Consider the following 25,434-nt stretch of genomic DNA (forward strand, 5'->3'; position numbering starts at 1 on the left):
TGGTAAAATTGATACATCTGACTACATAAAATGAGGAGCACAGCAGAAGATCAATCAGCAACATGACCAAAGATTAGTATTTTTACTAAAAATAATGTTAAGAACTTTTACAAATCAAAAGACATCATTAATTACTCAATAAACTAATACAACTTCTTTAGAGAACTGTAATAATCCTACAAGTTTACATCTGAGAATTGGTTCTAGGGAAATTGCTCACAAAGGGCTGTTATTGGATGTGGGCCATTTTTATTTCTAAGGGCAAAAACTCTATTAATGAGAGAGATATTAAACTACAGTACTTCCATATAAAGTAGTATTGCCTTGTCATTAAAAAAAAACATACGGCACAGATATGTGCATGGATGTGGAACTATGTCATGATAAACTATGGATAACACTTCTTTAAGAGGAAATGGAATCATTACAGGGAGATCCTACCTTGGCATACTGTTTTTACCTTTTTTAATAAAGTGCATGTACTATCAAAAAAAAGGGGGAAGGGAAAGAAATGTTTCCATCCCCAAACCAAAAGCTTGTAAGTGATTACAAGAAAAAAATATCTTGACAATGGCTTTTTAATTTCTTACTGATCCAGGAAAATTATGCCTTAAATTATAAAAATATTCACTCTTTATATGAGAAAAAAAACCATTTCCACACTTACATTAGCTGGTTGCTCTCAACAGGAACCTCTGTGTCTTCACTGAGTTCCAATCTATTACGCCTGTAGGTCGAATCAACACTCAATCCATGAATTAATAATAATGGGGCAGAAAGAATTTTCCTCCTCACATTGCCAAGGAAACCTCTCAGCCACAATTCAAACACAGGACGTGTTTTTAAAACATCTCCCAACTACTGGGAGATTAAGTCCGTTCGAATAACCTTTGTCAGACTGGAGACAAGCTAGGCTTAGTTATCTCCACAAAAACAAAAACAAAAATAAAAACCAACAAAAAGAGAGTTCATTTAAAGATGAACTTCAGAATCAAAGGATATTGAAAAAAAAATCCATCTTCCATAGCCGAACAATATAATTTAAAAAGAAAGAAGAAAAAGAAAAAAGAAAAAGAACACCAAAATTCAATAAGATCCAATTTCTGGTCTTCAAGATTTCTTCACCTATTAAGAAAAAAACAGAAACCTTCCCCCATCTTTATTATCTGTATAATAAAAGCATACTTGTATGAAAAAATATAAAGTGTTTTATGTATATAATATACATATACATATATACTAACTGGCTTATACACACACACACACATATACACAAACGTGTAGAAATAAAACATTTGGGTAAGTTTTCCCTTTTAAAATATACTACAAAAGCCTTCAGATTTGGGCTCATTATGAAAATAGTGAACTTACTCTTATATCAAAGTATCATGATGTGTATCAACGTTACACTAAATTCTGCCCAGCCCGCAGAATAAACATGAAGAGAAATCCTTACACATGAATCAATGTGTATAATACGGATGTATGTACATCATTATCATCTTCAGGGAGTGTTTAACCAAAAAAGATAGAAACGTATAGTTATTGAGTAACTACAGAGTGGTGCAGCAAGCTGTAGAAGGCAGAGCAGCATTATAGCCATCCTGAACTGGCACTGTCAAAATACAGAAAGCTTCTATCTAAGGGAAGACTTTTTCTTCTTTTATAGCAACACCAGAGTCACTGGTGTGACATTCAATATTGGCCTTGCAAAGGCTTGCTTATGCAGCCTGGTTTCATTTTTTTTTTTTTTTTTAAACAAGTGATGGCTACAACTAAAAACTTTATAACTATTCACTTACTCCAGTTAGTAAAAGGGTAAACTTTTGGAGTTGAAATTTCATTTCACAATGGTACATTTACCATTTAAGAATTAAAAACAAAAAACCCAAAAAACAAAAAACCCAAAAAACAAAAAAAAAAAAAAACGATTTTGATACATAGAAATGAGTTCTAAATTTTGAAACCAGCCCCGTAACAAAGCAATTTTGATTCTCATGTAATAAATACTACATAATCTCTAGGCTAAATCTTGCCAAATACTATCCAAGACAAAACTAAAATCAAAACTTAAAAAAAAGTGGACACCTTTTACTCACACTTAATACTAGTCAATTTTCCAGGAAATTTTTGGGCAGGGAATATCCCCAAATCTAAAATGAAAAAAAGGAAAAATTGGGATCTTACATTAGTTATTCAGTCTGAAACCTGTAATAGACTTTTACTAAAAGTCATCATTTCCTGGCCTCCCACTCAACCACAGAGACATACTTTAGGAGTGGAAAGGGACTTTAAAGATCACGGAGATCAATTCTCTAATTTTACCAGCGAGGCAATGGTTCCTAAGACCTGAAAATATTGACTGCTTATGTTTAGCTAAGATCAGAAGCCAAAAAAACCAACTCATAGTTAAAAATACAGTATTATGGATCATTCAGCATGTATATGTAAAGACATTTAATTAAGATTAGAGAATTAAGAGAAACATTCTTTGGGAAATAGACACTGTGTCAAAAGTATGCTCCTGGGGCTTTTATTCCACTTCCTAGTCAAGCTTTTTCAATTCTTGTAAACCTTTTATTATATCATTTGTTCATGAATTTGTAAAAAGTACCCATACAATCTTTATTTTGGTTTTACACTATTTTCTGAAGGTTAAAAAAGGCAATTCAAACACTAAAAGTAATTTTTTCCTGATTTTTTTTTTTTTTACATAGATCCAATCCTAAATATAAAGGGTAACTCTATCACACTCAGTAAGTTGAAATGATAAAGCTGACCAGTATGAGGAGGCAATCAGAAATCACCAAATTTTGTGAGTTTTGTTTTTGCCAAGCTTTAAGTATGGATCAGGGTTTTTAAAGAAATAGAAAAATGGGAGAGAGGGGGAAAAAAAATACCGCTTAGGATGCTTTTTTACCTCAATTTCATTGGTTTCAGAGCAATCAAACCTCCCACGATGGGAGAGATTTTTATTTAAAACCAATTATATGTTCAATCTACCAGCCAGAAATAGCCTAAAGCCTTTCAATGCTGCACTATATTTTTTAAGTTAAAAAATATTTTTTCTCTCTTAATTGATATAAACAAAATTTCAAGAGACAGCTACACTGAGCTACTATAAAATTTTTAATCTTCACTTTGTCAGCATTATTACCTCCGAGGAATTTTCAGCACGTTTTCACGTTTTGTGTTTTCAGGTTTCCCCAGATTTGTGTATGAATAATTAGTATAACCATCTATAACCATAGCAATTAGAATACAGTAACATAGCAACAAGTTGCCCATTTCAAATGAAAAAGAAATTACTGTAATACTTCTTTTTCGTTGCTTTGAATAACTTCATTCCCAGGATCCCAGCTCAGAACCAACGTAGAATAATCATAGTTAACATTTTTCAAGTTCATTTTCAAAAACATCAGCTGTTCTATATTGTCAAAGTCCAGGCTCATAATCTGTTTTGGATGAAACTGGCTATTTGCAGTAAAGATACATTCAGACTGCCAACTACACATGGGGCAGCTTAGATATTGAATGGCAACTTGGGTCAAAGCTGGCCATATGCTCACCTTCCTCTGCCAGTAAATCAAAGGGTCACCACCTCCTGAGATCTCTGAATACTTCTCTTTGAAGTATTCATCCACTACTGCTATGGCAGAAGGAAACATGAAGCTTTTGCTTCCAACGGCAACATTATCTGCAGCTGAACTATCAAAAGACCCTGAACTGGAGGCGCCTTCTCTTAGAGATGAGGTAAATGAATCAGCTCCTCCGATGGCTGAGGGACCAGCAGCATCTGACGTTGCAATATGGCAGACCTCTGAAGATTCCATATAATTGCAAACTTCTTCTGCAAGGATCTGCTTGTAAGTTTCTAAATCGGCACCTTGAGGGAAAAAGTCTTCCAAACTGTTTTTAAAACAAGGGTCTAACAAAGCAGCTAAGACACAGGGCTTGGATTTGAGCATGGCACTCAACAGGGTATCAGTTTCAAGTTTCAGAGATAAACTGTCCACCAGATTGAGTGCTTGAGTAATACCTCTTATTTGGAAATCTTCTCTGAGTTTCTGCAGAGAAAGGAGCAGATGATGGATTAGGGGTAGCACCTGATTCAATCCTGTGGTCCTGACACTCACTTTCTGGGTGGCCTCCTCGAATGGCTTAAGAATATCACAAACGTAAGTCATAAGAGTCCACTGAAGGGAGGTGAGCACAACTCCACTCGCTCTACCAAGACTATGGTGAACTGAGTAGCAATGCTCTAAGAGCCATTTTAACATATAAAAGGTAGAAATCCAATGGCCAGTTTCATCCTGCTTCAAATTCTTCCATGGAAGTTGATGATCATTCTGGAACTCTTGCAGAATCTGACGGGCCTTAACCGAATGACTGAAATGATGACAGGTTTTCCTAGCAGCTACTAACATATTCTCAATGCTTTTGTGCTCACAAAAAAAGTCCTGAATGACTATATTCAAACAATGCAGGAAGCATGGCACATGGGTAAAACCTCCATCTTTGATCGCATGTACCACGTTAGAGGAATTATCGGAAACAATGAAGCTAGGAATGAGGAAATTAGGAGAAAGCCACAGACCAATCTGGTCATTTAATTCTTGTAAAATGTTGGTTATCAAACAGTCTTTGGCCAGCCCTGTTACACACAGCACTGCCCACTTTCTAAAATTGGGGATCCTGCCATTACTGGAAGAAGGTGCAGTTTCCAAAGAAACCCAGTGCACAGTCACAATGAAATAGTCAGTGGATGGGTCATGGGTCCAAATGTCCACGGTCAGGTGGATCTTTTGGCTTTGAACATTCTCCAAAGTCAAGAAAATTTTTTCTCTGACCCAATCGTATAACTGAGGAACGGCCTTCGTGAAAAAGTAAGTCTCAGATGGTAATCTATAGTCAGGGGCCACAATCTGCATGAACCTCTGAAAGGCTGGAGTTGAGAAGTAGTTGTAAGGATGCATATCCTCCACAATCATTTGAATAATTGCCTGACTTATTTGACTTGAGACTGAATTTTCAGAGCATGTTGTTTCTCCCTCCTGTGCATGTGTCAGAGTGTCTTGTTCTGCAACAGGAATAGGACTCTCAGATCTTCGACTATTTTCGACCTCTAACACAGGAGGCTCATCTGAATCAGAGTCACTAAGGTCCTCGGCTGTTAAATCGTGGCTGCCTGTAGACTTCTCTCCATGCAGAGGATCACTTAAGAGATCCTCATTTCTCTCAGTCTCAGCCTCATCTAATCCATTTCCAACTGCACCACTGTCTTTGTTGGCAACGGCCCAGTGGATGGGATGTGTGGCCTGCAGGTGTCGTTGAAGTGTTGAAGTTCCTAAGTGAGAACCTGGCCTACCCCGGCTCACACTTCTTTTACATATGTTACACACAGCTCTTGAGATGTGCTGAGGATCAGTATAAAAAAAATTCCAAACTGCAGATGTCTTGGCTCTTGTTCCGGGGATTAAGGCATGCTTGACAATGTTACTTTTGATGAGAAATCTCCCTCTTTCTGCCCTCAGGGCATCAGATACCGATTTATCGCGCTTCTTACCCATTCTGTTTTCATCTAAGGGATCAGTAGACATATATTCAAAGCTTCCATTGCTTCCAGCAGAAGAGGGAGATAAAGGCACATCCAAGGTAAAATCCTCCTCCCCACTAGTGACTCCAAATTTGTTGGCCCTGGTCCAGTGAGGTGAATGCCTCGCCTGCAAGTGTCGTTGTAGAGTAGATGTTCCCAGATGGCTGCCTGGTTTACCCCTGCTAACGCTTTTTTCACAGAGGTTACAAATAGCCCGCCAGGTATACTGGGGGTCAACATGAAAGAAGTGCCAGACAATGGAGGTCTTGGCTCTGGTACTAGGGAGATAGATCTGTTTTTCTATATTGCTCTCAAAGAGACCTTCTTCATCCTGCTCATGGGCGCTGGAAGCTAACAAAGCAGGGGCATCTGCAACAGGCCTCCCAGATCCCAAATCCTTACTAAACTTTTTTGCAAGGATCAGTTTTTTTCTTCGCCTTTTCCCTTTAATCCGTAAACCCTTCTTTCTTTTCTTTTTAGCAGGCAACTTTGCCTCTTTATCCACTCCTTCTGCCACCATCTTTCCCTCTACCACATCTTCTTCATCTGTATTAGCATCAGTAGGAACACATCCCAGAATAGCAGCATCACTAAAAGTGTTGCATCGTCTACCGGGAGAGAGTGAGGAAACTGGCACACTTAAGGTACATACACTCATTCTCTTTGTCTCCAAAATCCGTGCCAGAATCTGTTAGTGGGTTTGTTACTCAAGCAGAAATATAGCTGTTCCTCTCTAACTGCATTACCTTGTCTCCAATTTCTGTGGGGAATCAAATTCCCTTTGGAACAATGACTTCCAAGCCAGGTTATTTTTGGAGGAAAAGGGACAGCAATGGAGAACATTCCCAAACTCTTTTCCTGGAGGGCTTTATGATCCCTTCCAATGTCTGAGTTCCGAATCAGATTTCAAATAGTCCAATCTCTTCATGTCAATGGAATAAAAGAGCTTGAGGCCCACTTTCCCAAAGTCACAGAGTTAGAAGCAGCTAGAAGCCAGGTCTTCCAAATCCCAGGCCCACGTTCTTTCCGCTTCAGCAAGAACCGCATCTCCTTGAAATGCCTTCATCTTTTATGACCTGTACTTTTGTGATGCGTCATGGTAGCAACATCAATTCCCCTTAATTCTGAAATCATTTTCGGGAAATCTCACTTAAACAAAAACATAGTGCATCATTCAACATTCGTTATTTAGGACTGTGATTCGACAATACACCCCCAAAAAGTCAATTCTGGGAATATAAATCGGGACTCCACATACTGGTCATTAACAGCAAATGCGAGTTGAGCCCTTTCAGCTCTAAATAAAAATAACACGATCCAAAAAAACAAAAAAAAACAAAAAATGTGGATGGCTAAAAAAAAAAAAAAAAAAAAAAAAAAGGTGTTTTTGTTTGTTTATTTTTAATTTTTAAGAATAAAAACTCAAAAGGTCAGTCACAAGCTGCATTTTCAATTTACTGTTTGTATCAAGAGTTAATCCAAATTTAGCTTTCAGGTATTTTCAGACTGGAAAAGCTTTACTGGGCTGTGAGCGAGCAGCTCATAAGCTGAATTCCTGTATGAGCCGCAAAGACTGGAACTTGAGCTCTGAATCCCTTTCATCCCTTTCATCCCTTTCATCCCCTTCCGGGTGATCCCTCCCCTTCTCCCCATACCTACATACATTTACCCTAAAGAGCATCGCTATCACTAGCTCCTCGGCCTCGTGCTCAAGGTCCAGAACCAAGGCCTGCGAGATGTCAACAACACGGGCCTTCCCCATGGGGATCGCACCGACTGCGGGAGCCTAGGGGAGTCCTTCAATGCGGTTTCACCGATCCTACAAGGAGAACCGAAGTGTCCCCGCCGCTCCCGGCTCCTCCCGACTCCTCCCGACTCCTCCCGGCTCCCGGCTCCCGGCTCCCGGCTCCCGACTCCGCCGCGGAGGGCTGGGGCTGGGGCTGGGGCTGGGCTGGGGCTGGGCTGGGGCGGGCGGGAGTCGGTTAAGGTGGGGGCGGGGCGGAGGACACCGGGTTCAGGCCGGTGGAGTTTGAGTGTCTCCCAAGAACTGGGGCCCTGGAGAGGAACGAGAGTCGGTGAATTCAGCCCCCGGCACCTCAGCTCGATTTAGGCAGCGGGGGGGGGGGGGGGGGCCCTGCTCGACTGGGGAAGCTGCGGTCGGTCGCCAAGAAGAGCGACCTGGGGCCGGCTCCCCCGCCGGGAGCGGGGAGCGGGGAGCGGGGAGGTAGGGGCTGCTCCGGCTCCGACGGTCTCGCGGACGCCGGATGTGGGGGAGGGGAGGGAGGCTGTGGGGAAAGGAGCAGGCGCCGTGGGGTGGTGGGGGATGGGGCTGGGAGCGGGAGCCCGGGGCTCCCAGCTCGCCCGGGCGAGGGCGGCGGCGGCGGCGGCGGCGGCGGCGGCGGGGGAGGGGGAGGGGGAGGGGACCGTTACGGCGGGGCCCAAGGACCCGCTCTGACTTCCCGGACTAGGCCGCAACCCAGGGGCGAGGGGGAGGCCGCGGCCACTCCCCTCGCCCTCTCCCCCCACCTCCCCTGCCCCGAGCCACCGGGAATCAAAAAACGGGTCTAGTTACCAGAGAACAGAAACTTTACCGAACCGCCGACACTGCCGCGACTCCCGCTTGCCGCCACGTCTTTCTTCTCCCCTAGCCGCTGCCGCCCGCCGTCCTCCCAGCAGCAACACCAGCGGAAACCCAAAACTGCCAGCGTCAAAGATGGCGCCTGGCTACAGGCTCAGCTCGAAGAAGACCCGGCCAGTACCAGTGCCAGCACGACGCAAGGCGAGAGGATTCTGGGAGTTGTAGTTTTCCCTCTGAGGCGACGCTTAAGATGGCTTCCCGGGGTCACAGGGTCACGCGTGAGGGGAGGCGCTGGGACCGTTTTTTTTTTTTTTTTTTTTTTTTTTTTTGAGGAACGCGCTTTTAGAAACGTGGGTTTCTTGGGACCGTCTTTGGTTAAAAGTTGCTTTTAAAGCTTCTCGGTCAAAACAAAAATAAATAAATAAGGTTTTTCAGTCAAATGAAGTAGTAAGCCATAGAGCCGCGAGGACGGCGGCCTACCGGACGGTAGGCCCTCGCGTGTTTCTTGCCAAAGAATTCGGTCCGTGTATAGTTTCCACGTAGAAATGAGCTACTTGCCCCTCTTTTGATTCGAGGAGGTGAGGTCGGGCTTGGGGAGTCTCCCGGATTTCTTGAGACAAATTTTTGTCTTGGAGAAAATGATTCGTGCCCCTTAAAACGCTCATGAGGGTTGGAGCGGGAAAAGGGAAAACCGACCGGGGGTCGCCCGGCCACTTCCTTATTGACGTTATCCTGTGCTTTACAATTTGTTTTTTTTTTTTTTTTTTAAATTTTTTTTTTTTTAATTTACGATAGTCATACAGAGAGAGAGAGAGGCAGAGACACAGGCAGAGGGAGAAGCAGGCTCCATGCACCGGGAGCCCGACGTGGGATTCGATCCCGGGTCTCCAGGATCGCGCCCTGGGCCAAAGGCAGGCGCCAAACCGCTGCACCACCCAGGGATCCCTACAATTTGAATGTATTCACTTTTTTTTTTTTTTTTTTGCCTCCGACTCTAGAAGCAATACGTCACGTATAAGCGGTTTAAATTTTTTGAATTGGCAGGAAAGCGGCCGGGCCTCCAGGCGCCCTTTATCTCCTCCCAGGCTCGTGCTGCCAACTGCCAGCTTGGTGTGGGAGCCTCAGCCAGTGCGGGTCAGAGCAGGTCCCGAGACTTGGGCTTTTCTGTCTCACTCTGGAAAAGTGGGAAGGCACAACGTTAGAATCCTAGCCACAACCCCGGCCTTACATGACAATGCTCCGCGACTGCCACGTCAACCAGGCCTAACAGGCAGGTTCCTGGTGACCTGCTTCCGTCTGCGCCACAATGTCTAGGGTTTTTCAGTTTAGCAGAAAATCGGTTGAAGGGTCTTTCAGCCCAGGGCTTTACCAGCTGCAGCTCTCTTCTGATTGGTATACCGCACGTAGTTCTATCCTATTTCATCAGATCGAAGGCAATAAGAAGCATCTTCTTTCTTTTTCTTTTTTTTTTTTTTGATTTTTTTTTATTTATTTATTTATTTATGATAGTCACAGAGAGAGAGAGAGAGAGAGAGAGAGGCAGAGACACAGGCTCCATGCACCGGGAGCCCGACGTGGGATTCGATCCCGGGTCTCCAGGCAAAGGCAGGCGCCAAACCGCTGCGCCACCCAGGGATCCCAAGAAGCATCTTATTTCATTAGAACTGGAAACGAAAACCCTCCACCAATTAAACTCTGACACACCATTGATCGGAGATGTTAAAAGTTGAAAGAATACATGTTTTAGGATGGATGAAATACAGTGTTTTAAAGATAGGAACAAGCTAGAATTATTCATACCGTCCATGTTGCTTTGCGGTCTGCTTCCCCCCCCCCGCCCCGCCTCCCCACCCCCCCACTGTACAATAATATATCCTGAACATCTTCCAATGGTCATCAGTGCTTAGAGGCCTACGTCATTCTTTTTTAACAGTTCCCATTCCGCTGTAAGGCTGTTTTGCTGTAAGCTTCAGCAGGGTGTGAATAATGTGAGGCAGAGGTCACTGAAGCCTATCCTGAACGCTTGCTCCTAAACCAAGGATCAGTGATATCTGAATCTTCCACTTACAATTTTGGATGTGCGATGATTGAAAGAATTTTCCACAGACTAGCTTCTGGCTCCGTACATTTTAAACCTTGCCTCTCCTCCATAATCTACATGCCACTTACATCAAGATATGACCTCTGGCACTACGACTTTGAGTCATAATGCCAGATGAGTCCACACAGTGGGTAATAGGGGAATTCTTGAAAGCCATTTCTATACCTACATGTTTTCAACCCAGTGTCCATCATCAATATCCATTATCCCTCCTCTTTTCCTTCCCACCTTTGGGTCTCAGCTGTCTGACATGAGTGAGATAAGCGGGACCCACAGAGGCTTCTAGCAAGAAGCCTTAAGCAGAAATCACAAACACCTGCTAACTACAGTGGCTACGGTTCAATATCTTGCTGTAGCTGCAAGAGCAGAAGTGGTATCACTGAAGTCAGCCTTTCTAGGACCACCTTCACCTCTTGACTCCCAATGCTTTCTTAGGTGGCTTTATTTTTTCATATAGAATTTTTTTTCTGGATACTTAATTTTGGTATGAGGTAATTGGTTTTATTGGGAGATGGTTACTTAAGACTGACTAGTTTTCATCTTCATCATCCTCATTTACCTTACACTGACTATATTCCTATGTTTAGGCTGTGCCAGGCTTTGGGGGGGATCCCAAATGGGCCTAAAGGTGTGAAACTTCCCATGTGGAAGTTTACTGGAAGACATGAGAAATGCAAAGATAAATAACTGCCAGGTAGTGCCCACCAAGTGTCCAGCCAATGGCTTAGACTTGGGGTTACAAGTTCAAATACTTACATGAGGCAGGCACATGTATATATGAATACAGTGAGTAGCTGCAAGGATAAAACTTAGAATGTGTGCCCTAGCAAAAGGGCCAGCTGTTACCACTGAACTCCAGCCCATTTTTGCCAGGAGAGGATGCAGACTTACTGTCACTACATCTTCTGATTTTTTTTTTAATTTTTTTTTGATTTTTATTTATTTATGATAGTCACAGAGAGAGAGAGAGAGAGGCAGAGACACAGGCAGAGGGAGAAGCAGGCTCCATGCACCGGGAGCCCGACGTGGGATTCGATCCCGGGTCTCCAGGATGGCGCCCTGGGCCAAAGGCAGGCGCTAAACCGCTGCGCCACCCAGGGATCCCTCCTCCTTCTATCTAAAAATAAATAAATAAATAATTGGATGGTGAGAAAGTCTCATGTGCGGTTCCTTCTGTTTTCTGGCACACCTAATTTCTCATCTTATCTTTACTGCCAAGTTCTGAAGCTACTTTCCCCTCACCTCACATACACTCTTCGATGTATTTTATTTAGATTTATATCCTCATATAATTCTCTGAAATTACTGCGGTTGGGTCAGGTTTTATTTATTATTTTTTTAATTTTAATTTTAATTTTCAAAAAATATTTTATTTGTTTATTCTTGAGAGACACACAGAGAGAGGCAGAGACACAGGCAGAAGGAGAAGCAGGCTCCATGCAGGGAGCCCGATGTGGGACTTGATCCTGGAATCCAGGGATCATGCCCTGAGCCAAAGGCAGATGCTCAACTAATAAGCCACCCATGGGTCAGGTTTTAAATTAAATGGCTCCTTTTCAGTGCTTATTTTTCTTCTTTTTTGTAAGAAGCTTATATTGATAGTTTATTATATGCCAGGCACTATGCTAACCATTTTTTATATACATTATCCAATTGGATCCTCAAAATAACTGTTAGATTACTATTATTATCCATTACTGTTAGATAAGTAATATTATTAACTTTTTTTTTTAACAAACACTTATAAAGTTCTAGTGGTGAGTGCAAGGGATCATTGCTAGTGAGTGGCAAAGAAAGGCTTCACACCCACATCTGTCCAACTCCAAATCATTATGCTAATCATTTGACACTCATTCACCATTTTTTCCCTTTCTTTCTTTCTTTCTTTCTTTCTTTCTTTCTTTCTTTCTTTCTTTCTTTCTTCTTTCTTTCTTTCTTTCTTTCTTTCTTTCTTTCTTTCTTTCTTTCTTTCTTTCTTTCTTCTTTCATTCTTCCTTTCTTTCTTTCAGACAGAGAGAGAGAAAGCAGGGGAGGGGAAGAGGAAGAGGGAGAGAGAATCCCAAGCAGGTGCCACACTCAGGGTGGAGCTGAATCTCACAACCCTGAGACCATGACCTGAGCTGAAACCAAGAGTTGGATACTTAATGGACTGAGCCACCCAGGTGCCCCTATTTTTTCTTTCTTTAAACTCTCCCTCCCATGGACAAAATTCTTTCTTAGTTTCCTTCCAAATTCTCTGGCTACCTTTTCTCTAGTCTCCCTCTCTACCCCTCACTTAACCATTGATGTTCTCCAGGATTCAGTCCTCAGCTCTCATCTTTTCTTGCTCTGCATTCTCTCTCTCGATTATCCATCTGTTTCCCTGGTTTCTTTTTTTTTTTTTTATTTTTTTTATTTATGATAGTCACAGAGAGAGAGAGAGGCAGAGACACAGGCAGAGGGAGAAGCAGGCTCCATGCACCGGGAGCCCGACGTGGGATTCGATCCAGGGTCTCCAGGATCGCGCCCTGGGCCAAAGGCAGGCGCCAAACCGCTGCGCCACCCAGGGATCCCTGTTTCCCTGGTTTCAACTATGAATTAATTTTATGCGGTGACTCAGATCTGTATCTCTGACCCAGATCTCTGTCCAGCTGCCTACAGTAATTTTCAGTTGGATGTTTCAGAGTCACTTTAAATTCAACATACCAAAATGAAATTATCACCTCATCTCCCACATTTCCTCTTCCCGACATCTTTGTCTTAGTGGATGGTACCACCCACTATCCACCCAGTCACCAAGGTCAGAAATCTGGGAGTGAACGAGGACTCCTGTCTTTTACTCGCCTCCCACATCCAGATACTTAGGAACCTAATTGACTTTACCTCCTAAATATTTCTTGAATCTACATTTTTTCCTTTCCATTCCCATTGCTTCTGCTTAGTTTAGGCCTTTATCACTTGTTGCTCATTTCCCGGATTGCTGCAATGCTTCTTCATTGGTTTTGCTCCCTCTCCACTTTGCCCTCTCTTATCTTCCTTTCAAACAACCAGAGAATTTCTCTTTTATTTTTTTATTTATTTTTTTTTAAATTTTTTTTTTATTTTTTATTTATGACAGGCACACAGTGAGAGAGAGAGAGGCAGAGACACAGGCAGAGGGAGAAGCAGGCTCCATGCACCGGGAGCCCGATGTGGGATTCGATCCCGGGTCTCCAGGATCGCGCCCCGGGCCAAAGGCAGGCGCCAAACCGCTGCGCCACCCAGGGATCCCAGAATTTCTCTTTTAAAATGCAAGTAGAGGAGCACCAGACTGACTCAGTCAGAAAAGCATGTGACTTTTGATCTTGGGGTTGTGAGTTCAAGCTCCACACTGGGTGTAGAGATTACTTCAAATAAATAAAATTAAAAAAACAAAAAATAAAATCTAAGTATAATCTAAACAGCACACACACACGCCTATACATGGAATAACTTCTGGAGAATCTATTAAAAGTGATTAACTGGGATGCCTGGGTGGCTCAGCGGTTAAACACCTGCCTTTGGCCCAGGGCATGATCCTGGAGTATTGGAATTGAGTCCCACATCGGGCTCCCTGCATAGAGACTGCCTCTCCCTCTGCCTGTGTCTCTGCCTCTCTCTGTGTGTCTCTCATGAATCAGTAAATAAAATCTTAAAAAAAAAAAAAAGAAAAGTGATTAACTGAGGAAAGTAGAGCTGTATGTCTGAACTCAAAAGGAGACTTCTCACTGTATTTTTCGGTACTGTTTCGAATTTTGTTTTATTATATCTATGTTACTTTTGTTATGCAAATTAGTATATATAAAAAAAAGATGTTCTCTATACTATGATCCAGCAAATCTACATCTAGAAGTTTATCCTGTACTTCTACTCATACAGGAGCAAAACTGATGTATGTACATGGCTAGGATTTAACCTACCTATAAATATGATGATGGTTAAATTTAAAGTATTACAGCCATACAATGAAGTTCTATGCTCTCATGCTTCTATGCTTCTCATAGAACAACGATGTGCTTTGTATTAATGTATATAAACATGTAAAAGAGCATTACAAAATGTTACCATTTGTATATTATAGAAAGGTGTTTGGAAAAGTTTATAAGAGTAGTTGCCTCTGGGGAAGGTCCAAGGGGCAGGGAACCTGCTAGAGGACATGGGAAGAAGCATACTTTTCACTGATTTTGGTGGTTGAATTTTATACTGTGTTTATTTATTAATCTACTCAATTTTTTTTCAATGCATATAATTCAAATAGGTAATATAATCCATCTCATGAGAGGAGGCAGAGGTCACTTGTATTGTCCTACAGTAACTAGAAGCTGTCTTGCTTCTTCAAGCTTGCCTGTCACTGTGATGAATGAATGAATGAGTACTGATTCTTTACAGATACACAGTATTATGCAAAATGAGGAGAGATTATATCAGTAATTATCTTATTTTATTTTTCCTAGGCAAAGAACTTTGTTAACCTTGTTTCAAAGTTTATTCCCAGACTTCTTCAGCTTAATTAGCTGCAAAGAATGAATTGTGTATTAGCAAAAACTGAAAAGAGCTGCAGTGTCCAAGGGGCTTGGGCTTAAAAATATTAGAGATCTAGATTTTATCAGATCCATGAACGAAATTTTATTTTATTTTATTTTTGATTTATTTATGATAGGCACACAGTGAGAGAGAGAGAGAGAGAGAGAGAGGCAGAGACACAGGCAGAGGGAGAAGCAGGCTCCATGCACCGGGAGCCCGACGTGGGATTCGATCCCGGATCTCCAGGATGGCGCCCTGGGCCAGAGGCAGGCGCTAAACCACTGGGCCACCCAGGGATCCCATGAACAAAGTTTTAAAAAGTAGTCAGACTATAAAATAGCAGCTCCCAGTAACTTCTTCAAGTTTTATCTTCTTCAGAAGTTGACTCAATTCAGTTTGCTTCATTCTTGGAAGTTTCATCAAAATTCTCCACAAGATCTGGAACTTCATCATCATCCTCTCCAGTAGCAAGTGGTGTTTTTCCATCCACAGATTGTTTGGGCAGAGCTTCAGGCAGTCTTCTTAAACCAGTTAGATTGTCTGCACCAAGCTGCTTTAAGATACTGGGTAGCATTTCTGTCAGCTGCTTTGTCTCAGCATGGCCTGTAATGGTGAAAATGTTCACTGCCAGCGATGCCCGGTCTTTAGGGTTGTTAAAGTGGATCGTTGTTCCTTGGTTTGTGAACATACTCACTTCTTCAATACCAGAGATATTGCTTACCCCTAACTTCTTTAAGGAGAACTGAACTTTTTTTTTTTATTATTTTTTATTTTTTATTTTTTTTTTATAAATTAATTTTTATTGGTGTTCAATTTACCAACATACAGAATAACACCCAGTGCTCATCCCGTCAAGTGTCCCCCTCCGTGCCCGTCACCCATTCACCCCCACCCCCCGCCCTCCTCCCCTTCCACCACCCCTAGTTCATTTCCCAGAGTTAGAAGTCTTTATGTTCTGTGAGAACTGAACTTTTTTATCATCTGCCGTAGCTGTTCCGTGAAACACCTTCTTCTTTCAGTGGGCAGGTCCTTTTCCACCAATGCGCACTTGCAGTTTGGCAAGTTCCTCCTGGTTCATGATAATTTCTTTCATCTTGGAGCGGGAATGGAACCATGTGGGGGGAATAGAGTTGGCGCTCAGGGGGTCTCCGGCAGACCAGCTGAGATTAGGTGCACACACGTGGGGACAAAAGACGGCAGCTTTAGTTTTGCATTCCCTGATGAACTGCCTAATTATTGTTTTATATAGGACAGACCCTGATATATGCTTTCTAGGTTCACAAATACCAATCTCTCTGTAATGTAAGATCTTTAAAAATACATTTTAAACAAGTCCCTGAATTTGGACTTATCTATGAATCAGAACAATTTCAAACCTCTATATTAAGATTAAAATTTACTTCCCTACTGAAAATCCTTCAACTATTGCCCATTAACCTTAGGATCAATTCTAAGCTTTTGTGGATATCTCTTAATATGCAAAGTCTTACTCCTGCCCACTTCTTTATCCCCCCAAATTAGCAGTCCATTTTTCTCCACTTCTTTGCTCCATCATGTGGAATGACCTGGAGTGACGTGAATGTGCTCTACTCAAGCCTGCATGCTTTTGCACATCTACTTTCTTCTGCCTCAAATGCCCTTTCTCCACCCTCGATCAACCTACTGACTGGGTTCCAGCAGCCTAGACCTTCTCATGTGGTTTAGGAATGAGCTTATGCTCATTTGCTTCTTTCTATATACTGTGAGCTCATTGAGAACAGCAACATCTGGTTCATCTTTATAGTTCCAAGTGCCTGAAGGCATTTGATATATGTTTGGATGGATTTGGGGGAATACATGCTAAGGTTGGAGAGATAAGGGAGCAGGATCTGAAGGCTAGGAAGAGGAGTTTGGATGGTTACAAATAGGGACTGGTTGTTTCTTGTTTAAGGGAAGGGCAGGACAAAGTGAATTCGGGGAGAGAGATGCTGGAGGGGCACCATCTGGGTGTGAAGAAAGGAGAGTGGAGATTAGGGTTGGGCAGGAAAAGCTGGAGGGGAAACTGAGTTGGGGAAAAAGATGAGTTTCTAGGGCAGAAACAGGCAGTAATAGTAATAGCTATCATTTCTTTAACATCTGTACCATGTACATGCTGATGCTTTACCGGCCTGGGTGGACTTCATGTCCTTGCAGAAAGGAGTTTGACAATGCCTTTCCTCCTGTGCACCTATTTGCTTTGGGAGCTTGTTTGCTGTCATTAGGGAATTGCGGTGGAATCTCTTGTATCTTTCTGCAACCCCAAATTATTTGGAAATGAACCCCCATCTCCCAAAACAGAGGGACCAGGAACTCTGACACCCCTGAGATTTAAGGCTACAAAGACATGACTGATGGGGTGGGGAAGGCCCAGGTGAAGTTGGACTTCAGGAAAGGATGGTCAGTTTCTCAAGAGGAAAATCTCTATGAGGGAACATGGATTTGGAGCCAGTGACTCAGACTCAGTGCCCTACAGGGCCGCTCCTTAAATGGTATATATTGTGTGCAGTGAGGGTGAGTTCAGGTGGAGGTGGATAGAGGTGACTCTAGAGTAGTGTGTGTGTGTGTGTGTGTGTGTGTGTGTGTGTGTGTGTGTGTGAATTGAGTGAGCTCACCACTCAGAAAGTGGGGCAGCTTTGCAGTGGGATAGTTCTGACTGGGTTTAGTAGAGTTGGAGCATGTTCCTTCCTATTGCACTAATGTCTAGGGAAACCTATGGATGCCTACATTAAGGCCTATAGAAGTCAGTAAGCTAGAGTTTTATTCCTTCAGGACTTCTAGGATTTAAGCCAAGAAACTGACACCAGTGACATTAACAGGTTACTGGTTCTACCAAGTGGTGGATCTGTGGTTCCATTATTAGCAGTGGCAGCAGGTGCTTGGCTGTCCCGAGCTGGGCAGAGGCCAGCTGGCATGGATGACTTGGTCAGAATGGCATCTCCACGGGACTGTTAGGGACCGTGGATGGCAGAACTTAGCTCAAGGGGTATCCTCGTCTCCTTTCCACCAGGCTGCAGAAGTAGTAAGCAGTAAGCAGTGCCATTTATGGACACCCAGGCACTATGGGAAATACTCAAAAAAAGAGCAAAAGATAACCCCTGAAAAAGACTGTAACTTCCTATTTTTAGAACAGGATGAGGTTTACCAACACCTGGAATGTTGTTAGGACTGCAAAGTGTCAATCCTAATTGAATCATAAAAGCTATAGTTTAACAAGCCCTCCAAGTGATTTTTTAAAAAGATTTTATTTATTTATTCATGAGAGACAGAGAGAGAGAGGCAGAGACACAGGCAGAGGGAGAAGCAGGCTCCGTGCAGGGAGCCCGACGTGGGACTCGATCCCGGGTCTCCAGGATCATGCCCTGGGCTGAAGGCGGCGCTAAACCACTGAGCCACCCGGGCTGCCCCCTCCAAGTGATTCTGATAAACTTTAAGGTCTAAGAATGATTGACTATGAGCTGCAGAACTAAAATCATTTGAACTCAGACTAATGATGTCTTAGTTATACACATTCATAACCTGTGTAGACTCTCCATAATCTATACTCCTCAGAACAACCCACTTTTCTAATGGAGGACATGAAGTCACTCACTCCTCCCTGTGGGCAAATCCAGTCTATGCCCCTACTCACTCAGCCTCTCAGCTGCATGGGCCACAGGAACCAATTCTTCTTGGAAGCAAGCACTCTCTCATCAGGGCTTCTGTGACACACTCTCCTGGTCTTCCTCCTAGGACATATAGGAGAACAGTGAGAAAGGAGGATGGAAACAGGGACAGGTCCTGCAGCACCTCTTAGACTACAAAAAGACATCTAGTTGCCAAAGGAAGCCACTTAAGGGTTTTAAGCAAGAGAGTGAGGTGATTTCTGCTGTAGAAGCTGCTGTACAGGGAAGGTACCAAGAACAGGCAAATACAGGAGGAAGCAGGGAAAGCAGTCAGAAAGGCTCTCTCTGCCATCTGGGAGAGACATGATGGTGGCTTAGACTGAGGTGGAGGCAATGGATGTGGGCGGAAGTGGAGAATGGGCAGCTCAGAGGCAGAACTGACAAGACTCAGAGGATGTTAGGGTTGACTCCTGAGTGTGGGGCCTAAGCCAGTAGATGCTGAAGAGATGATGCACCATTTGTTGGAATGGGGAAGACTGAGGAGAAACAGATCTGGAAGTGGGGAATTAAGAACTCTGCCTTAGATAATACAGGTCATGAGATACTATTAGAGAGCCAAGTAGAGATGTCAAGTAGGAAATTAGATAGGAAGTGTGGAATTTAAGGGAGTCACGAACCCATAGACAGACCATTCCTTCCATGGAAGGAGCAGTGGTCACATAGGGAGAGAGTCAGGCCAGAGGAAAGAGATGCAGGTCCCAGCCCCAGGGTGCCAACATTTGAAAGTTGGAGAGAAGAAGAGCCAGGAAAAGAAACCAAGTGCTTGATGAATTGCTTGGTGGCCCCAGGCACACAGACAATAAAACCTAATAGGTCTTAAGACATAGGAAACAGGGGATGGCAGAATTTTATAATTTTCTAATTAATTAAGAGGCCAAGCCTGTTGAGAATAGCTCTAAAGAAAAACCAACCTTGGCCCAATAAGGTGGCCAACTGAATGTGTTTCTGCTGATCCCTGGTTACAGAACGTCCATAATCAAAAATAAAAAACAGTTTGATTGGAGGTTCTCAACCTTTCTATATAACATCCCAAACCATCACATTTCTTATCTTTTCTTTTTTTTTAAAGATTTTATTTATTTATTCATGAGAGACACACAGAGCGAGAGGCAGAGACATAGATAGACGGAGGGAGAAGCAAGCTCTCTGCAGGGAGCCTGATGTAGGACTCAATCCTGGAACTCGGAGATCACACCCTGAGCCTAAGGCAGAGGTTCAACCACTGAGCCATCCAGGAGTCCTGCAACCACCACATTTCAAAGAATAGTATCCAAACTGCTTTCATCCCCAGAGAAATGGTATCTGATGGAAGATACAAGAGTTTCCAAAATGGGCTCTGGGTCAGGCTGAATGAGCCAGAACATTTTCTTTTTAATCAAATAAATCCACATAAAAGTAATAGAAGTGGGACTTCTGATTCTGACCAAGATGAAATAAGGCCACTACAGCCTCTGAATTGTATGGATTACAACTCAAAAACTGGACACAACATGGAAAGCAAGCATACAAAGGGGCACCGGGGTGGCTCAGTCGGTTAAGCTCCTGACTCTTGATTTTGGCTCAGGTCATGATCTCTGGGTTGTGGGATCCTCTGTTGGGCTCCTCACTTGCTTGAGATTCTTTCCTTCTCCCTCTCCCTCTGTGCCTCCCCCTGCTCTCAAATAAATAAGTAAATCTTAAAAAAAAAAAAAGGAAATATATGAGGATCTTGAAAGTCAACAAAAGAAGATGAATTGTGGAGAGAAGTAAGCTACATAGAAGCAAGTTTCTTGTGTTTTCAAATTTTTCCTTTTCTCTCATAGCTTTCACCTGAGGGCAAGCTACCAGTTGCAAAAAAGAGTGCGTGGAGGGGGAGGGGGAGAGAAGAGGCTACACCTATAGTGAAAACCCCATCTTTCTGGAAAGAACAACCAGGAAGAGAGGATTGAAGAGAATATATGTATACAATCCTCATTTTTTTTTCCCTCTCTCAGTTTTTCCCTTGAAGGTGGGCCCTCCCTGAGGAGCTGTGCTTCGGTGGCAGTTCAGGCAATTAAAATTCCAGTTGCTATCCCCTCTGACCAGAGGCACCAGAAAAGTGGCCATGGGGACCCGGGTGCTGGGAGAACTCATGAGACAGAGAGAATGAGCAGGGGACACCTAATTTTGTGTAGGAACCTGTCCACACCATGGGCTCACACTCGACCCAGCAATTGCACTGCTGGGGATTTACCCCAAAGATACAGATGCAGTGAACGCCGGGACACCTGCACCCCGATGTTTCATAGCAGCCATGTCCACAATAGCCAAACTGTGGAAGGAGCCTCGGTGTCCATCGAAAGATGATGGATAAAGAAGCTGTGATATATATATATATGTATATATATATATATATATAATGGAATATAATAATAGGTCACAAAAGATAAGGCAAGAGGGAGGAAATGCCATGGATTGGAGGAGACCAATAAGTTGTGTAACTACATGTTCTGTGGGATCCTGGAATAGAGAAAAGACATTGGTGAAAAGCTAATAAAATCCCAGTGAAGTGTGTAAGTTGATTAATAATACTGTACCAATGTTAGTTGCCTCAGTTTTATCATCATATCAAAGTCATGCAAAGTGTTATTATTAGGGAATGTTTGGTGAAGTCTCATTTGGGATACCTGCATTATTTTTAGAACTTTTTTGCAAGTCTAAAATTATCTCAAAATAAAAAGGCTTTAACATTTTTAAGTAAAAGGAAAGAAGGAAGGAAGGGGTAGTGGCTACATTAATGTCAGATAAAGTACACTTCAGAACAAAGAATATGACCAGTGATAAAGAGGGACATTATCTAATGACGGAAGTTAAGTCACCAAGGAGACCTAACAATCCTACATGTGCACGCAACTAACAACAGAACTTCAAAATACATGGAGACAAAATGAGGAGAACTGAAAGGATACATAGACAAATCAACAATTATATTTGAAGACTTCAACACTTCTGAGTAGTGGCTAGAACCAGGGGAAGGGAAATCAGTAAGGATGTCGATGGCCTGAGCAGCACTATCAACCAGCTTGACCTAACTGGCACTTTCAGAGCATTCCACTCAACAGCCATTGAACACATATTCTTTTCATTTGGGTTTTGCAGAATTAGAATACCCTCGAAGAATTACGTATTGATCTGGGATCATCAAGAATAGATTTCCCCTCTTAGAAAGTCAGAATTCTCCAGGACACCTGAGACAAACTTGAGCTTCTGTCAGAGATTTTCAGCATATGAGTGCAAGTTACTTAGAAATCTTGTATAACTTTAGCCAACTGGAGACCTCCTCTGATGTGTCTGCCTGGTATCTCCCCGGGCATTGGTGGCTCTATATGGCTGCTATGTGCTTTGATGTTTGCTGTGACTTCCAGGAAAGGAAGCACCTCCCCTAAACTAATGCTATATTTGGTACATAATCTAAATCAGTTTATCAGGAAATCAGCAAATGTATCAGGCCCAACGCCATTTCTTCTTACTCTCTCATCTTTTTTTTCTCTCTCATCTTTTGAAAATGAGGTGGTGTGTGTGTGTGTGTGTGTGTGTGTGTGTGTGTACATACACACGTCCATGCACCTGTGTGTGCACATATCTTTGAGTCTTATAACACATTTCGGATATTTTCAGGTTCGTGTACCATCAGAGATACTGATCTGCTATGTAGTTATGGAGGACAAAATGTGTTCATGTCTTAATCCCTGGAACCTGTGAGCATGTGACCTTTCATAGTGAAAAGGAGTTTACAATGTGATTAAGTTAAGGATTCTGAGATGAGATTATCTTGGATTATTTGGATGGAGCCAGTGTAATCACAAGGATCCGTGTAAGAAGGAAACAGGAGATGAATAGTCAGGATCATTAACTCCACCTTAAAAAAAATTATTTATTTGAGAGAGAGAGAGAGAGAGAGCACAAGGTGTGGGAATGGCAGAGGGAGAAGGAGAAGCAGGTTCCCTGCTAAGCAAGAATGCCAATGCAGGACTTGATCCCAGGACCCTGGGATCATTACCTGAGCCCAAGGTGGACACTTACCTGACTTAGCAATCCAGGCTCCCCTAACTCCACCTCTTAATATGTCCACATTCTACCAACACTCACTACCTTTAACTTATGGATGAGGAAGAGAAGACTGAAAGGAAAAAAACCCAAAACTATGGGTTACCTTATTTTTCCCTTTCTTGCTATGCCATTTTCAGCATAAGTGGTTAGAACTAATATAAAGAAGTAATGGAAGTAAGAAAGGATATGGTAGGTCATTTGTGTTAGAACACTACTGTCTTCTTTCTTAATACCTGCTTATCAACTGGTTTAAGAGTCAGAGTTCCTGGACGTATTTGCAAGTCAGTACAGGCCCTCAGCCCACAGGGAAACCAGAAGTGATAATTAAGCACCATGACTCGATGGAGTGCTCAGGAAGGAGACATGGCAGAGGGACAGCAAAATCTTGTCTTCTCCTCACCAATAAAAGGTGAATTATAAAGAGGGAAGGAGACTTACAAACTCTGTTTCATACTAAACAGTGTTCTGAATGAGGTCCAATCAGTACAATACAAATTTGAATAATTTACTATTTTAACTAATTACGGAATCGTAACAGGTTAGTTATCTTTATATCTACCTCCTCATCCTTATCTTGAAAAAAATCGCCTCCTATTTCACATGTCAGGCTTAAACAGTTATGGCGATTGGGCATTCAATTTAACTCAAAATTTCCTGGCAACTAATGTGAGAAAATAAAACTATAAAGGAAAAGAAAGAATGATAATGTTGTAAACAGTCTTTCATTCACTCATCTGTAAAAAAAAAAAAAAGCTCAGAATAAGAAATAAACAGAAAGGTTACTGTCTAGTTTCATATCATCTACAAATTATTACTTGTCCTCGATTTGGGAGAATCTATGTAAGTATAACTGGTTTATTGGAGTAGAAACATGAGCTGGCTTTATTTTTCCCAGGGCCTGCTCCCTGATGGTGGTTGGTTGAACTTCTCTTTCTTTCTTACGGGTAGCTCTCTTAACAAATTCTCTCTCTTTTTTTTTTTTTTTTTTTTAAGATTTTGTTTAGTTATTCATGAGATAGAGAGAGAGGCAGAGACACAGGCAGAGGGAGAAGCAGGCTCCCTGCAGGGAGCCCGACGTGGGACTCGATCCCGGGTCTCCAGGATCACACCCTGGGCTGAAGGCGGTGCTAAACCGCTGAGCCACCCGGGCTGCCCGAAATTCTCATTTTGATCTCTAATTTTTTATTCTCCTCCAGGTTGTGAGAGTTCTCTCAGTATTTAAGATTCAATTCTGCTCAAATCTCCATTCTCGCATCTGATGCTCGTGTCTCCTTACTTGACCCAGTGCGGTTGTCAGACTCCTTGTGCCTGTCCTTGCTTCCCTGGATAGCCCTGACTGGCCATCAGCACCAGATATGGCAGAAATTTGATTGCTGGTTACTTTTGGGGTGAATCTGAGAGCCCTGAAGGAAACTGCCCACAATATGATCACTAGGTGTGGGAGAATTAGACCCTGGAACAGTCTGCCTTTATCTCACTGTCTGAGTCTGCTCAGGCTGCTATAACAAAAAATACCATAGACTGGGTAGCATAAACAGCAAACATGTATTTCTCACAGTTCTGGAGGCTGGGAAGTCCAAGATCAACGTGCCAGCAGGTTTGGCGTCTGGTGAGGCCTGCTTCCTGGCTCACAGATGGCTGTCTTCTCCATGTGTCCTCATATGGCAGAAGGGACAGGGGATCTATCTGGGGTCTCTTTTATAAGAGCACTAGTGCCATTCATGAGAGTTCCACCCTCGTGACCTAATCATCTCCCAAAGGCCCTCAGCTTCTAATATCATCATATTGAGGTTTCAACATACAAATTTTGGGGGCACACAAAAATTCAGTCTACAGGACCCACCCAGGTGTCTGTGAGGCCATCCTCAGATGGTCTACAGCCAACAGATGCTCCCAGAGGCCTCTTACCTGGCACCCTGTTAGGTGGCCCAAACCCAGTCACCTTCCCCTGCTGATATTTTTATTGGGCACAGTAGGTGGCTAGCTGCTTCACAGCACCCCCTTCTCAGTTCTGACAATACTGTCTTCTTCCTCCTTTTCCAAGGGTATGAGGCACTCCTGCAGAAAGAGATGGTTACCACCTGCCCAGGGGTGGGGACAGTGAAGGAGGGAAGAACATCTCTTCCTGATCAGGAAACTCTTCAAAGGCCAGCCTCCAACACCTTCTAGGCCTCACCCATGGAGCAGGCACATGGGGTGGGGGAAAGCAGTGCTTGGTAGGATTAATTTTCCTGTTCTCAGTAAGCCCTAGGCTGATCCATAACAGCTCCTGGGATGCTAAATTCAGAATGTGGTATGTTTGATACCCAGGTTTGGGCATCCATCTGGATTCCTGAATGACATGAAAAAAACCTTCCTCAACATTTTATGGTATAAGTACCTGCACTGAAACCATATTATCGACCAACAATTATCGGTAACCTGCCTTTATCTTGAGCCTTGTGCTAAGATCCACAGTGAATACGAAGGCTTTAAATATATATTTTTTGCAGGCAAAATGGTACAGATTAATAGGGAGACTGATCAAATATGTTAACAAAACAATGAAGAAAAACAAATACCCAGAACAATTACGGTAGCGTATGCTTTAATGTCATACCCATTTTGCAGAGGAAGGAACAAGGCATATGTATTTAAATGGGATGAAACTAGATGTCTTCACTTTATCCATGCTTTACAATTACTTTTTATTTGGAAAAAATTTACAGAAGAGTTGCAAAAATAGGATAGAATTTTCATATATCCTTCACCCAGCTTTCCCTAATGTTAACATCTTACATAACCATGATACAATTATCAAAACTAAGAAATTAACATGGATGTAATAGTATTGACTAAAATATGGACTTTTTGAATGTTACCATTTTTTTTTTATCCCACTAATGTCCTT

The 25,434-nt window shown here is 42.6% G+C and overlaps 3 protein-coding genes and 1 pseudogene across 6 annotated transcripts in view; all 4 read right to left on the reverse strand.

Annotated features, from left to right (window-relative positions):
- The window catches only part of ZC3H11A (zinc finger CCCH-type containing 11A), a 46,339-nt gene extending 38,020 nt beyond the window's left edge, over positions 1 to 8,319 (reverse strand). Inside the window, exons 1-4 of one of the 4 annotated variants that reach the window (XM_055333911.1) lie at positions 8,169 to 8,319; positions 7,266 to 7,415; positions 2,100 to 2,153; positions 668 to 727 (exon numbers count right to left, since the gene is read on the reverse strand). The gene's annotated coding sequence lies outside the window, so the exon portion shown is untranslated. Of the gene's footprint in view, positions 1 to 667; positions 1,462 to 2,099; positions 2,154 to 7,259; positions 7,416 to 8,168 lie in introns of those variants that run through there. The other 3 variants (XM_055333910.1, XM_055333913.1, XM_055333914.1) reach the window with 3 other exon arrangements.
- LOC129515184 (uncharacterized) lies at positions 668 to 1,603 on the reverse strand. Its single transcript, XM_055333915.1, has one exon. It carries the CDS (start codon positions 1,601 to 1,603, stop codon positions 1,505 to 1,507), a length of 99 nt encoding a protein of 32 aa, XP_055189890.1. The 3' UTR covers positions 668 to 1,504.
- Positions 668 to 6,349, reverse strand: ZBED6 (zinc finger BED-type containing 6). Its single transcript, XM_055333909.1, has one exon. The coding sequence runs from the start codon at positions 6,252 to 6,254 to the stop codon at positions 3,306 to 3,308; it is 2,949 nt and encodes a 982-aa protein (XP_055189884.1). The 5' UTR covers positions 6,255 to 6,349; the 3' UTR covers positions 668 to 3,305.
- Positions 8,320 to 15,187: 6,868 nt separating the features above from the next.
- On the reverse strand, positions 15,188 to 18,493 carry LOC129515385 (transcription factor BTF3-like; annotated as a pseudogene).
- Positions 18,494 to 25,434: the final 6,941 nt, after the last annotated feature.

This window comes from Nyctereutes procyonoides, unplaced genomic scaffold (genome assembly GCF_905146905.1).
Source record: "Nyctereutes procyonoides isolate TBG_1078 unplaced genomic scaffold, NYPRO_anot_genome, whole genome shotgun sequence".
Classification (NCBI taxonomy): Eukaryota; Metazoa; Chordata; class Mammalia; order Carnivora; family Canidae; genus Nyctereutes; species Nyctereutes procyonoides.